At 39.3% G+C, this 12,407-nt stretch overlaps 1 protein-coding gene across 1 annotated transcript in view; it reads right to left on the bottom strand.

Moving 5' to 3' along the window:
- NPR1 (natriuretic peptide receptor 1) overlaps positions 1-12,407 on the bottom strand; it is a 3,300,976-nt gene that overhangs the window by 51,881 nt on the left and 3,236,688 nt on the right. The window contains exon 21 of the mRNA XM_044079969.1: positions 12,307-12,398. Within this exon, the coding sequence (XP_043935904.1) occupies positions 12,307-12,398 (92 nt within the window). The remainder of the gene's footprint in view (positions 1-12,306; positions 12,399-12,407) is intronic.

Genomic DNA, 12,407 nt, shown 5'->3' with positions numbered 1-12,407 from the left:
AATGAAAAAGACCCACTAATTACCTTTGCATGGTAAAAATCACAGAAGACAAGACTGACTCCTTTACCATTCAGTTACAGAATCAAGAATATGCACTCCATCCAGCCATCCAAAACCCCTTTTCCCATTTTTGCACTTGGAGTCGGCGTGCCACTTCAACAATGACAATTATCTAGAGCCAATCTTCACAATGCTGGGTGGCTAGCCATGCCATGATTATTTTTCCATTTCACAAACACAATGCACTTTCACACTTATGGCCAATTTATAGTGTCCAATCCACCTATTCAAGTCTTTGGAATATGGGAAGAAACCAGAGCACCTGGAAAAACCAATGCAAACACAAGGAGGATGTGCAGACTCAACACAGAAGCCAAGTCACTAAATATTTCTTGAAATGAATAATAATTAGGAGTCCAGAAGGTAGGGGTGTAGAACTAATTAGTTTCATAATATCCTGGATCATTAGCTCTGGATAGTTTTGTGGACAATTCACTGCTCACCTTTGACAACTAAGGTATTCAAATATGTATGTAAATGGAAGGGATCCCTGGTTTAATCTTCTGTCATGCATGATTTATGATTCTTATAAATTTAATTAATTACTCAGTTGTTTGTTTATTTGTGCTTCCTGATTAGGAAATGCAGTTTGGTAGAGACAACGTAGAGTGAAGGATAGAGAAGAAAGCTTCAGACAAACGATATTTATAGCAAAATGTCACAATATACAACTAGGTTCATAAGTACATGTGTTAATGCAAGGCAAGCAATCACTAAGACTGTTAACATTCCAGTCAAATAAGCCCCTTGAATCACTTAGCAGTTTAACAGTGTTTACTACGTTTCTATATAACAGCTAAGCAAGATATTTCAAGGGAGAATTTATGACTACCCATCCAATTACTGAGAGTAGGTTTGAAAGTGGCCAAGGTGCTACTTTGTTTGACATGATTTGGGAGGGCACCTATGTTGCCAATTTTTGATGCAGGTTGAGATCCTTGGTATGGGTGTGTGAAGAAGTGTTAGCTCTGTGGAGCTGTAGGAGGTTGAATAGTTAAGGGTCACTCATGGCTTGAAAAGCAAAACAAAGGTCACTATGAAGGAGTTGGTAGGAATCTGAGTGCAAAGAAAGAGCAGACAGTCTATTAGGGTAACAAAGTGACCTAAGACCACTGATCTTTTCAGTGAAGAATCTCTGAGGCCTCTCAAGTTGAGCAATATACTTAGAAAAGTAAATGGAGAATGAAGCACCTTTCAATAATAAATGCTGCCCCTCATTTATATATCTATACTACTTACATTGCATACACTTGTAGATACCCACTGTTCTCAAAATACCCATTCTCTCAACCTTGCTAATATCACTAGATTATTCTAATAAACCTTTGATATTACAACTAATCTTTCAAATGAAAGAAGGCACTTCCACAGTTTTCTGTACCAAGCTCTGAGCCCTTTCTTATTTGCAATGGTGATGGACAGGTTGACAGATGAGATCAGACAGGAGTCCCCGTGGACTATGATGTTTGCAGATGACATTGTGATCTGTAGTGAGAGTAGGGAGCAGGCTGAGGAGACCCTGGAGAGGTGGAGGAATCTAGAGAGGAGAGGAATGAATGTCAGCAGGACTAAGACAGAATATATGTGTGTGAATGAGAGGGAGGATAAAGGAATGGTGATGATGCAGGGAGTAGAGTTGGCGAAGGTGGATGTGTTTAAATACTTGGGATCAACAGTTCAGAATAATGGCAAGTGTGGAAAGAGTTGAAGAAGAGAGTACAGGCAGGATGGAGTGGGTGGAGAAGAGTGTCAGGAGTGATTTGTGACAGACGAGTACCAGTAAGAGTGAAAAGGAAGGTCTACAAGAGGGTAGTGAGACCAGCTATGTTATATGGTTTGGAGACAGTGGCACTGACAAAAAGGCAGGAGTCAGAGCTGGACATGGCAGAGTTAAAGATGTTAAGATTTGCACTGGGTGTGATGAGGGTGGACACAACTAGGAATAAGTATATTAGAGGATCAGCCCAGGTTGGACGCTTTGGAGACAAAGCCAGAAAGGCGAGATTACATTGGTTTGGGCATGTGCTGAGGAGGGATGCTTGGTATATTGGGAAAAGGATGCTAAGGATGAAACTGTCAGGTAAAAGGAAAAGAGGCAGGGCTAAGTTAAGGTTTATGGATGTGGTGAGAGAGGACATGCAAGTGGTTGGTGTGACAGAGAAAGATGCAGAGGACAGGAATAAATGGAAACAGATGATCCGCTGTGGCGACCCCTAATGGGAACAGCCAAAAGAAAAAGAAGAAGAAGAAGATCAGGACAGGTCAGTGGGGCCACAGTGGTGTGAGACAACAATACTACCATATGCAGAAGGGATCATGTAGTCATGTGATGGTGTGAGCCATCCAGGGTTGAAGTGCTGGCTAGGTGCACTGACTTTCTCTGCAATCAGGTCTAGAAGCAAGTAATTCAGGTGTGGCAATAGCACAGTGGCCACATATGCAGGAATGTAGCCATGGCCCCTGCAGTACAGTTATGGCAGAAGGCCAGCCACATATACACCAAGTCTGGCCAGGGTTATGTCCCTTTTGGGAAGCATCTACCTGAGAGGGTACCACTGTGAAACTCTCTAACTGTGACTCTGAGATGTTTGGTGTGGTGTTTCTACAGTAGAGTTGGACAAACATTCATTTCCACATAAGTGTCTACAGCTAGAGTTAGAGGCAATGGTGGAGACAGAATATTGTAATCCATGACCATGTGAGTGGCCACAGCCTCTGACAGAGGTGATAGTAAAGCCAGAAGAGTGTTCTCTACATCCATGTGAGTGGTCAAAGTCAGGGGTGATGGCCTTGGAGCAGCCAACCATCTGTGCAATCCAGCTGTGCATACCTGCCTTGACTATGTCTGTCATTTGCAAGCAGCCACAGGGATCCACTAATGGCTACTAAGTGGCCTACCATTCTCTGCAATAGCTGGAGGTATTCATGGAGGTCATAGATATCTTTTTTTCAGGTCACACAGTATATTCAGCAGCTTTGACATGGTCCAGCTATCATCTGTGTGAGTTTGGATCACAGCCCTGCACATTTACTGATTGATGCTTACAGAAACATCAACATCATAAAGTAACCAAGCCACAGAGTACTGACGGGCACCAGTTTAACTCTCCCCAGTGTCATGTGTGCGCACCTCAGAGTTTGTACAACCCTTGCATGATGACAGTATTTCTTCTGTTTGTGTACTCTGTGTGTGATGCATATGGGTATGACATCCTTCATTAAACACAGCTGTGGGGAGGGAATGCTCCTTCAACTGCTAGCTTAGCTGGCAATGTCCTCTTAGTGTGCTGTGTGCACAATGCCATCATCCTAAGCCTCTGCAGACATGGCAACCTCAGGCATGTGCAGACTTGTACTGATAGATCCCCTCTCAGTGGAACCTGTGAAAGCATAATGATAATTTTTCCTTATGTAAGTTGGTACATATGTGAACCTTCCTCCCACCCCTCAACACCATCCATCAGACAGACAGCTGCATGTCATGAATATGAGCACATATCTAACTGTTTGTGTAGGATGTGTCTGTCGCAGACCTGATGTCTCTGAGTGACAGAAATGCAGTATAGTATACACTATGCAGAGGTGCTAAGCACTGTCTGCTTACAATGGCATGCCAGATAACTCATCTGATTATTGCTTCACAGTCATGGGGGCAGTCATAACCTGTTCTGCAGGTGGTCACACTTGCAGCCTTAATTTTCCTAATTGTTAGTAATGCATATGGTTACGTGTCCACACAACAAACTGATGTGCTAGAAACATGTGTGGCTTCCCCTTACCATGGAGGAGATGCCAACACCATGCAGGAGTTTTATGATACAGCCCTTTTCTCTGAGCTGCTGTGGGCCATAGAGTGCATCCACATTGAAATAAAGGCTACATTGGGTGAGCTGGGAAGAAGGTATGTGAACCACAAAGTTTAAAGCTTCCTCAATTGCAAGGTGGTCTGAAATGCATGGGATATTATCAACAATGCGTCTGCAAGCCACCCAGGCAGCCTGTTTACCTACCATGACGTCCACATATTGCACACGTGGCATGTATCAATGGTTTGTGAAGGGTGACTTTCCCCAGTGGTGGCATTTTATTGGGGATGCTGGATATGCCCTGGTTGATGACACCTATAAAAAATTTGCAGTCCATGACAGACAGTGGATATACCTATGACCAATCAAAAATTTTAGTCATCAAGGACTATGTGTTTGGGCTGCTAAAGAAATGCTTTCACTGCCTATATGTATCTGGTGGTGCCCTGCAGTATGACTCTGGCACATGTGGTAAGATATTCTCAGTATGTACAATGTTACACAACATAATATTGAAGATGCAGTTACAGCAAGGAAGCATCTCCCAGCACAGCAGGCATTGGGTGTTGAGCCGCATGAGAAGTCAGAGGAGGACCAAGCAGTAAGGGATGACCATGCTAAATACAGGTGGCTGCAGTGTGCTATATACTGGCAAAGATGCAGTGGCTGGCACATAGTGTTGGCTCATAGTACATCATATACATGATAAACATGATGCATGCGAATCCACAAGTGGATTGAGCCTAACCATGCAGAGACTAGTCAAACTGTATATCATACATAGGCCACCCTAGTAAAAAACTACAAAGGGCATGGCAAAATGATCATAATTTGTACAGGTGGGAGATATAACACATGTGCACAATGTCTTCCAATGGTGAATGTGTGAGTTCTGTAGAAACTGAAAGTAATGTGCAGTGTGGGTCTGTGGTTTGAGTGGAGGATGTCTATGGTAAAATGCTCTGAGGAGGGCCACTGTCATTGGGGGAATGTATGTGTGTGTGTGTGTGTGTGTGGGGGGGGGGTGAACTGATTTGTGTGCGAGTACACTAGTCCAGGGCACCTATGAAGGATGTGTGGTATTTTGTCATGCTCCCATCCATGGGAGTTGCCTCTCTCAGAAATCTCACAGGTAGTAACAAGGCCTTGGGTAGAGGTAAGTGCATTTTGTGAAGGTGGGCAATGTTTTCTACCAGATGTGAAACCTGACATGAGCACCATGCTCTTGCCTATGCCCACTCCTGCCTATGTACATCACAACACTAGACATTGCTGTGCAAATGCTGACACTGCTTGACCATGACCTAGACCCCCCACATCCATGATGGCTACTTGCAGTAGATTCAGAGCTGGAACAACTCCATGACACATTCTTGGTACATGTCCTGTGAGCAAGGCAAGTCTTGCTTTGCCCAAGTAGGCAATGTAACATGTCAGTAATGTCACACATACAGAATGTGCAGTCCCACAGCTCATCACATATATCCTGCAATACACAGACCATCTCCATAAAGACTCAGGTGTTACTGCCTGTTCACTGGGTTACAGATTCTGACACAGTTAGTTCTTGGACAGGGTGGTACCCACTGCATCTTTGGTCAGCAGTATAGACACCTAGATGGTCATCCACATATTATATGCAGCTTGCTGCAGATATTGAGGGCTGTCACAGAGGGTGACACTTTTTCCAGAGTGTGTGTCAGTATCAACATGTCTTTTGTTCAGACTATGCGTACTTTACATGATGTTCACAGGCACACGGGCCATGTCTGTGGCCTGATACCCTGAATCCAGCACTGACATAGTGTACCCTGACCATGACAACTGTTTTCTGCCATCATAGTCACAGTCAGACTCATCCATGGCCATATTCAGCACTAGGCAACCTAGACAGCTGCCTATGGCCCAGTGCTGGCTGTGGGGGGTTATGGCCACAACAGATGAATTAAAAAGCACTTTTCCTACATATTACTGCATTAAGACAAAAAATTAGTTTTTCTGCTTTATTCAGTGACCTACTTGGTGCTTAGCCAATGAGACAGAAGCAGACATGCATGCATGCATCCCTGGCACAAGATTCAAATCTCACACTGCATAGATGCTGTGATGCCTGTGCCCTGGCCCAGCAATCACAGAACCTCAATACTCACCACTAACACCAGTGAGGGGCATCCATATAGGAACAAGGGTAATAAATACACACACAGTAAAGTACAATTTCCCTTAAGAGCACACAGAGATCACACTCAGTCTGGGGCTGGTTTCTCCATTTCTCTCCAGGTCATCAATAAGACTCCCCACTGGCACAGCTATAGGGTCCAGATCCCAACCTAGTGGGCAAGCTAAAACCTCCAGCACCCTCTCTGTCCAACCAGTGCTTCATGTCCCTGCCCAAGTAGCTGACACACACATACTTTGAGATAAGAGTTATGTACAACCACACATACACTCCTGGGGAAGGCTGGCATAGGTTCTCCAGCTGTTTCCCTTTTACCCAGACTATACGGTAGAAATCACTGCCAACACCCACCTAATATTTATCAGCTACTCAAAGGCCCTTATTAAAGGGTGTCCACATATTACTGTGCAATATTATTATCAAAATGGTAAGTGTAACCAAACAGTCAAGACTTACTTGGAGTGACCTGGTACAGTATCACTATATACATGCAATGTATTCTTAGAGCTTAAATTATCTCTACACAAACATCCACAGTTGAAAGGTTTAAAAATATTTAGTAATAAATAATAAAAACGCAAGACAATACTTACTACACAGTGCTAGTCAAGAGTTCAGAGATCACAGATAAATACTTAAAATAATTCAGTAAAAAAGTTCTGACAGCACAGAAAAACAAACTAGTCTAATCTTCCTATTTCCTAGCTATATCTAAGAGAAACACTAAAGTCTAAGATCCTACTTACATATAGATACAGGCAGTGCTGGTGATGTTGGATGTTCTCAAGACAAATGCTCTAATGTTCTCATTCTTTCTCTCCTTAAATTGATAACACAGTAGCACTGATTTCAGATTACATAATTTCTTTCTGGTTCCCAGGCTAACAGCCTCTCAGAGGTTAATAGCCTTTGATCTTGCAGCTGGTCAGGAAGCCAGGGCAATAAAAGAAATTATACATGCAAATTCTAGCCATTAACTCTGGCCTCAATACAATAGGCAGAATGCCTTTATCTAGACATTTCGGCACTGAGTTTCAATATCAAAGAATTGACTTATCAGCTTTGTTACAGCAGAGTGCACTGTTGTTACATTTTTGCAGTTCAATATCCAATGCAGTCTTTTCACATTTAAGAGAACAAGCCTGCGGCTTACATTAATATTTACAAATGACAGAATTATCTACAAAATTCTATCTGGCTAGGCTGGCAGCCTTTACCTATCTTCACAGATGGATTTATTTTCTTAGCAGGTTTCTAAGATTTTATTCTTCAGGGGCAGAAGGCATTGCATTTGTAGATAAAGCACTGAAATGCAAAATCATTTGACAGTTGCAACCCTACATTAGCAACAGTTTTCTTTAATCATTTATCATATAATGAGGGTATCCTGTTTAACATTTCTTTAGTATATTTTATATAAAAATTCATCAGTTTAAGTCATACATCTCAACCTGCAGATATTCAAAATAAGGCCAAAAGCTGTTGACAAGTAAGTACATCAGGTCAAAAATCTGAACACCTAATTAGCATACAATTTGAATAATGAATAGCACATAACTTTTTCTTCTTTATGTAGGATTAGGGGATACGATACTACTCAAAAACAAAAGTTTAAAAAACTGTAAGTGACAAAATTCTAAGCATGTTATGAACAGTACAAAATCTGAAGATTTTAATTATAGATACTATAAAAATAATCTGCATCACAAAGTCAAATGTGGGTCCTCTTTTTCTAAATTATTGGTGCTACCAGTATGTTGGTCAAGTACTCTGCTTTTCAGTTTATAGACAGCTATAAAATCATATGTGATAGGTGGCAATACAGAGAAAATCATGTGAAGGGATAAATCAAACCTGAAAATTGAATTATGCTTCCAAAAATAGGTACTTCAAGCTAGAAGGTAAATCAAACCTGAAAATAGGTATGTACTTCCATAACAAATTCAGTTGAGAAGTCTTATTCTAATTATGTGTCTACACGCTATAATAAAATAATTTTTGTCTAAATACTTTTTAACCATATTGGGTGACTACTACTGTAGTACAAGTAGCTATTAATATTGTATATATATATATATATATATCTATATATATATATATATATATATATATATATATATATATATATATATATATATATCTATATGGGATCCGTACAGATGCTCGACTGCATCTTTCACCTAATCCCAATTTGGTGAGCATACTTGTGCGAAAGTGCTGTTCACCGAAGCAACATTTTCACGTTAAGTATGCTTGTTGTTCCGGTCATACTATGGTGCAGTAAGGGAAAATTCCCTTTTCCGCACTGTAGTGCGGCCTCAGCATGAGAATATTAAAGTAGGGGGGGTGGGGGGTACAGGCGGGCTTGCGCCCCTGCATTCAAGTAGATTTTGTGTTTTTTTTTTTAACATACTTTAATGAAAGCACTTTTTCGATGAAAGTGCTTTCGTTAAAGTGTGTTCAGTGGTAATGGATTCAGGCTTTTGAACTTTCATTCAAAAGTCCTAGATCCATATATATATATATATATATATATATATATATATATATATATATGTATACATACACACACACACACACACACACACACACACACACTTGATAAAGCGTCTATATTACCTGATCGAATGTTTAGGTTAGCAAATACCTAAATGTCAATCTGGTAATACCAAAAAATTAAAACAGTGAACAGCCGATTTAACATAGGGAATGAATTCCCTCAGCCACAAAAAAAAAAAAAAAAAAAAAATCAAAATGAAGTGGGGGGCTTCGCCCCCCACACCCTCTGATGTGGGGGGCTGTGCCCCCCTAACTAAATATACCAACTCTGAGATTGCTCTACAGTAGGGAAAGGGGCAAAATCCACATAATGGCGAAGGGTATTCTTTCCCTGGGTTAATTTGTGTTTTTTTTGCTTTTGCTATTACCGGATCTACGTTTAGGTATTCGTTAACCTAAACTTTCAATCAGGTAACAGGAACCCTTGATAAAGACTTCATCCCTTTCAACTTCCAAATCTAAAAACTGCATATCCTTTTTTAAACACCTTTATTAAATTATCATTTAAGACATGGACACACATATATTAACAGAAAATAAATCAAACCACATTAATGTTTTTTTCATTCAATTTACATTATGTGTATGTCTTCTTTTTTATAACAACTGTTATTCACTCCAACATTACATAAATTGCTTAGTTCCTGCCTTCTCCTAAACCCCATTTTTCCTACTTAACATTATTCTGATGTATTGTTCCTGTAAATTCCTTTTATTTCGATGTCATCTGCGCCTCCCCTTTTCTAAAGATCACATTTCCAGTTCTTTTATCTCTTTAACAGTATTGAATAGTTCAATTACAGCTGGTTTAGAATTTCTAGTAATTGCTCATTTGGCAACCAATAGGATTAAACTTAATGAGGCCTTACTTTGTCTAGGCAATTGAGATCTTGTGTCCCACCTCAAAAGAATCATTTATTAGTTACAGCCATTTGCTCCCCCAATATTTCTGACAGAGTACTCTTTAGGGAATGTTTTTTAAAATCTGCCAGCTCATTACACTTCCATAAAACTTGTTTCCAATTACGTTTGTCTCTCTTTCCATCCCACCTGTATCATTTGCAATTTATGTAAAGAAAACTTTCAAGCCTGCTTGAGGCATTATATACATATGTAAACACTACCAACCAAAAATCCTAAACCTTCTTGATTTTTTCGCATACTTGGAAGCCATACAAATGTATTTCCATTGTTCCTTTGTAAATTGCTTATCCAGTCTATCTTCCCAATCTTTTCTAGCCTTCACTGATTGATTCTTATTGTTATCATGTAATATTTTGTATGTCCTGTAATGATCCCTTTTTAAAGAACAGCCTCTGTTCTATACTTGACTACAAAATTCTACCAGAGCTGTTTTTTCACTTAGGACTCCCCTATCTCTTTCTCTTTGCCTACACTCTGATGTTAATCCCTGCTAAGGAGTCAGTTTCTAACCTGCAGTCCAAATTTCTGCTTGGACTCATCCCACTCTATTATCTTTCCATCTATAATTATTTGCTCCCAGTACCTTGATTCCTTTGCCTGTTTTCTCTATTAAGTTCCATCCCCTTCTTGTCTATGTTCTGTACCCCTACTTGCAGTCATCCCTACTGGCAAAATCTTTTTTCTCCATTCCTGTTTTAACTTGGTTCTTAGAGTAGTTTCTGTAAATTTATGAATATATTATTCGGTATGTTTTTCATTCTCCTTAGAGATCTGCATCCCAAATCCTATTCTGTTCATTCTTCTTGAACCCCCCCCTTTCATCATCACCCTTTTCACTTTGATTTAAACCTTCTCCATGTGTTATAATATATCTATATATGAGCATTAACTGCATACCTCTAAAATATCTACACAAATCAAATAATCCTAAGCCTCCTTGCTCCATGGGGAGGATCAATTTGTCACATTTAACTCTGACCTTTCTCTCTCTCTCAGATAAATCCCTTCAACTCTTTATTAATTATTGTCCAAAACGTCTCTTCTGATTGATAAAAATGTGCTTGACGTGTGTGTAAAACTAAAAGGACTAAAAAATATTTCACTGTTTGTATTTTCCTATCTATATACATAAACAAGAGTCTTCAGTTTTTCTTCCCACATATCCTTAGCTGTCATGACGGAATCATTTTTAATCCATACACCTAAATACTTCATCTTATTGTGTCCCCATAAATATGGGTATTGGTGAACCGATTTGTGTGTTGCTACATGATTTACATCTATAGCCTTTGTTTTATCATCATTAATTTTATATCATGAAAAGACTTGAAACATTTTCTGGATTTATCAAGTTCAAAATAATGTCTGCAAATGCAGCCCACTTGTCTTGATTACTGTTATCAATTATATCCTTGGGGGGGGGGAGCAAAAACAAAGGGGAAACAGGACACATTGATTGGTTCCTCTATTCAAACACAGGTTATCAGAGGATGACCCAAAAACAGATTATCCTTAACGGAGTACCTAAAGTTAAAATACAACCTGTTGTGCCATTCAGATATTCTAAAAACATTTCAAGTAAATATTCATCCGCATTCAAAATAAATAAATCATCAATAAAATTACAATAAAAATAATGCATTCATTAAAAACAGAATTTCCCTCAATTCTGCTATAGCTGAGAGTCATAACTGTTCCCACTGTCATGCCCAAAAGCCGGTTGTAATACTTGTTAAACCAGAAAAAAAGTGATTTTCGAGTACAAACTCTGAATACTTATTATCCATATTTCTATCAAGCATTTTGAACTTTCAGTAATCCTCTTTTAATGCCTAACATTACTCATGTTAGAAAATAATGCATATAGCAATTGAGCATCAACAGCGACAAGTATGTTTGTCTAGAACTTGTGGGTCTCTAATCTTCTCAATAAAACCAAACAAATCCTTTACATGTGATTTCATCTGTTTCACAACTGGATTTAAAAATAATGTGCACCATTGGGAATGGTTCTGTCTTTGAGCCACAGGAACTTGCTATCAATAGGAAAAGGGGGGACTTGTCAATTCACCTGTAGCTTCGATAGTATGAAAAATATTGGAGTCCTGGGATTTTAACTGTGCAAACAATTGAATGTTTCCTCTGTTAAACATCTTGCGAGAAGTGCAATGCCAGTTGCTTTGCATGCTTTAACTATGTTAACAAAATCCACATTTTTATATACAGTCATATCTGACAAATGTTCCATTATCAAAATGCATTTATCTAGTCACATAATAACCACTTCTATGTCTTCGTTCACTTTTGTGTACCTTACTGTTTTTTCTTTACATAACCTCCAAATGGTATCTCTGATTATCTGCTTAACTCAACTGTAAACCAAAATGGGCAATTATTTTGATTTCTCTTGAAAGAGTTCACAAGGCCTGTCCTTATTCCACCTTTAATTATGTCCACAGCTGTACAGCAGTGCTAAATTTAGTCCTTATCTGTCCTTATTCTTTGTACATACAATCTGCAGAATGTCCATTATATGTTCTCCCTTTCCTGAAGGTGTTTCAGTAACTTTAAATATTCATTGATACAATATTAAAAGCAAATTAAAGCTCTGTAGAAGTTAAACCAGATGGATATATGGTTCAGTTTGGTAATTTCATTTGCATTCTGTACTATGATGATAAATGGAATCTTGGGTAATGGCCACATAGTGGTATATATCAAAGCCTACATCACTAGCTTTGCCACATCTCAGTTTTCCAGTTTAGCTCAGTCATTTACCTTCATTTCAATATCCCCTCGGAATTCCAGTTCAAAGCAGCCAAACTCTTCCAGCACTGCCTTTGTTGCATGTGACACATGGATTTTCAAAGCTTGAAAAC

The sequence above is a fragment of the Protopterus annectens genome, chromosome 8.part0, assembly GCF_019279795.1.
Source record: "Protopterus annectens isolate FY-2018-M chromosome 8.part0, PAN1.0, whole genome shotgun sequence".
In the NCBI taxonomy this organism is placed as follows: Eukaryota; Metazoa; Chordata; order Ceratodontiformes; family Protopteridae; genus Protopterus; species Protopterus annectens.
Note: the sequence above shows the minus strand (reverse complement) of the source record. Positions and strands in the feature narration are given on the sequence as shown.